This window comes from Protobothrops mucrosquamatus, unplaced genomic scaffold (genome assembly GCF_001527695.2).
Source record: "Protobothrops mucrosquamatus isolate PMUCROS unplaced genomic scaffold, P.Mucros_1.0 scaffold2098, whole genome shotgun sequence".
Lineage (NCBI taxonomy): Eukaryota > Metazoa > Chordata > Lepidosauria > Squamata > Viperidae > Protobothrops > Protobothrops mucrosquamatus.
The window spans coordinates 288,937-290,339 of record NW_015388200.1 but is presented as its reverse complement, the minus strand read 5'-3'; the positions used below and the strand labels follow the sequence as shown (position 1 = coordinate 290,339).

General features: G+C 54.3%; 1 protein-coding gene across 1 annotated transcript; it reads right to left on the bottom strand.

Moving 5' to 3' along the window:
* Window positions 1-206: 206 nt before the first annotated feature.
* On the bottom strand, window positions 207-971 carry LOC107294796 (retrotransposon Gag like 1; the record flags this gene model as incomplete). The annotated part of the gene is given in 1 exon segment (XM_029285705.1): window positions 207-971. A coding segment is annotated over 1 exon segment (765 nt), but the record flags the coding sequence as incomplete, so codon positions are not given.
* Between the last annotated feature and the right edge of the window lie 432 nt (window positions 972-1,403).

Here is a 1,403-nt window from a genome sequence, read left to right as displayed (position 1 = left end):
CAGATGTGAAAAGCAGAAATCGATTCCTGCAGAGAAAAGCCTACAGCCCCTCCCTTGTAGATCAACGCCCCAATGGCAATGTCAGAGGCATCCGCCTCCACGACAAACGGCCATTTCGGGTCAGGATGCTTCAGTATGGGCTCCTTCATGAAGGCTTCCTTCAAAGCCCAGAAAGCTCGTTGTTCTGGAGCGTCCCACTGAAACCGAGTCTTTTTCTGCAGGAGCCGAGTAAGGGGGGCTGTCATGGTAGCAAACCCGGGGATGAAAGTCCGATAATAGTTGGCGAACCCAAGAAGTCGCTGGACATCCTTCACGCGACATGGGGGTTGCCAACTATGCAGAGACTCAACCTTACTCGGCTCCATGGCGATGCCCTCAGGAGAAATGCGGTGACCCAGGAACTCGATAGTCATGTGGTAGAACTGGCACTTCTCCAGTTTGGCGTACAGCCGATGTTCTCGGAGCCACTGCAGGACCTGACGGAGATGCTGATGGTGCACCTCTCACGACGGGGAGTAGATCAGGCTGTCGTCCAAGTAAATCACGACAAACTGATCTAACAAGTCCTGGAAAATGTCGTTCATAAAATGCTGAAAGACGGCAGGGGCGTTGGTCAGGCCAAATGGCATCACCGTGTACTCAGAGTGCCCGTACCGAGTACCAAACGCCATCTTCCACTCAGCACCCGACCGAACTCTGACAAGGTTGTAAGCTCCACGCAAGTCCAGTTTCGTGAAGATCTTTGCCTCCCGGAGCCGGTCCAAGAGTTCGGGGATGAGGGACAGCGGGTATCGGTTGCGCACCGTGATGGCATTTAATTTCCTGTAATCACAGCAAAGCCGCAATTTACCGGACTTCTTCTTGACAAAGAGCACGGGTGCAGACACTGGCAAGGACGAGGGCCGAATAAAACCCCGAGCCAAATTCTTGTCCAAAAAGTCCCGCAACGTGGCCAACTCGGGGTCTGACATGGAATACAAACGCCCCACTGGGAGAGGCGTGTCAGGGACTAAGTCAATGGGGCAGTCATAGGGCCTGTGTGGGGGCAATTGATCCGCCTCAGTCTCGCTGAAAACATCAGCATAATCCGCCAGTTCAGAGGGTAAGGAGACACCTGTGGGCCCCTCTACCTGGCCGGCACAGATTTGCCGGGTGTGGTCCACGCACTGTAAGCTTGGGAAGATGACCAAGTTCTGTGACCAATAAATCTGTGGGTCATGCGCCCGGAGCCACGCCATTCCCAAGACCACGGGGAAATGCAGGTCTGAGGTGATATAAAACTGGATGGCCTCCTCATGGGTACTGATGGCCATACATAGCGGTTGCGTGGCAGCCTTAATTGGCCCAGACCGAAGCACTCGACCATCAATGGTCTCCACTAACATCGGTGGATCCACGGGGCA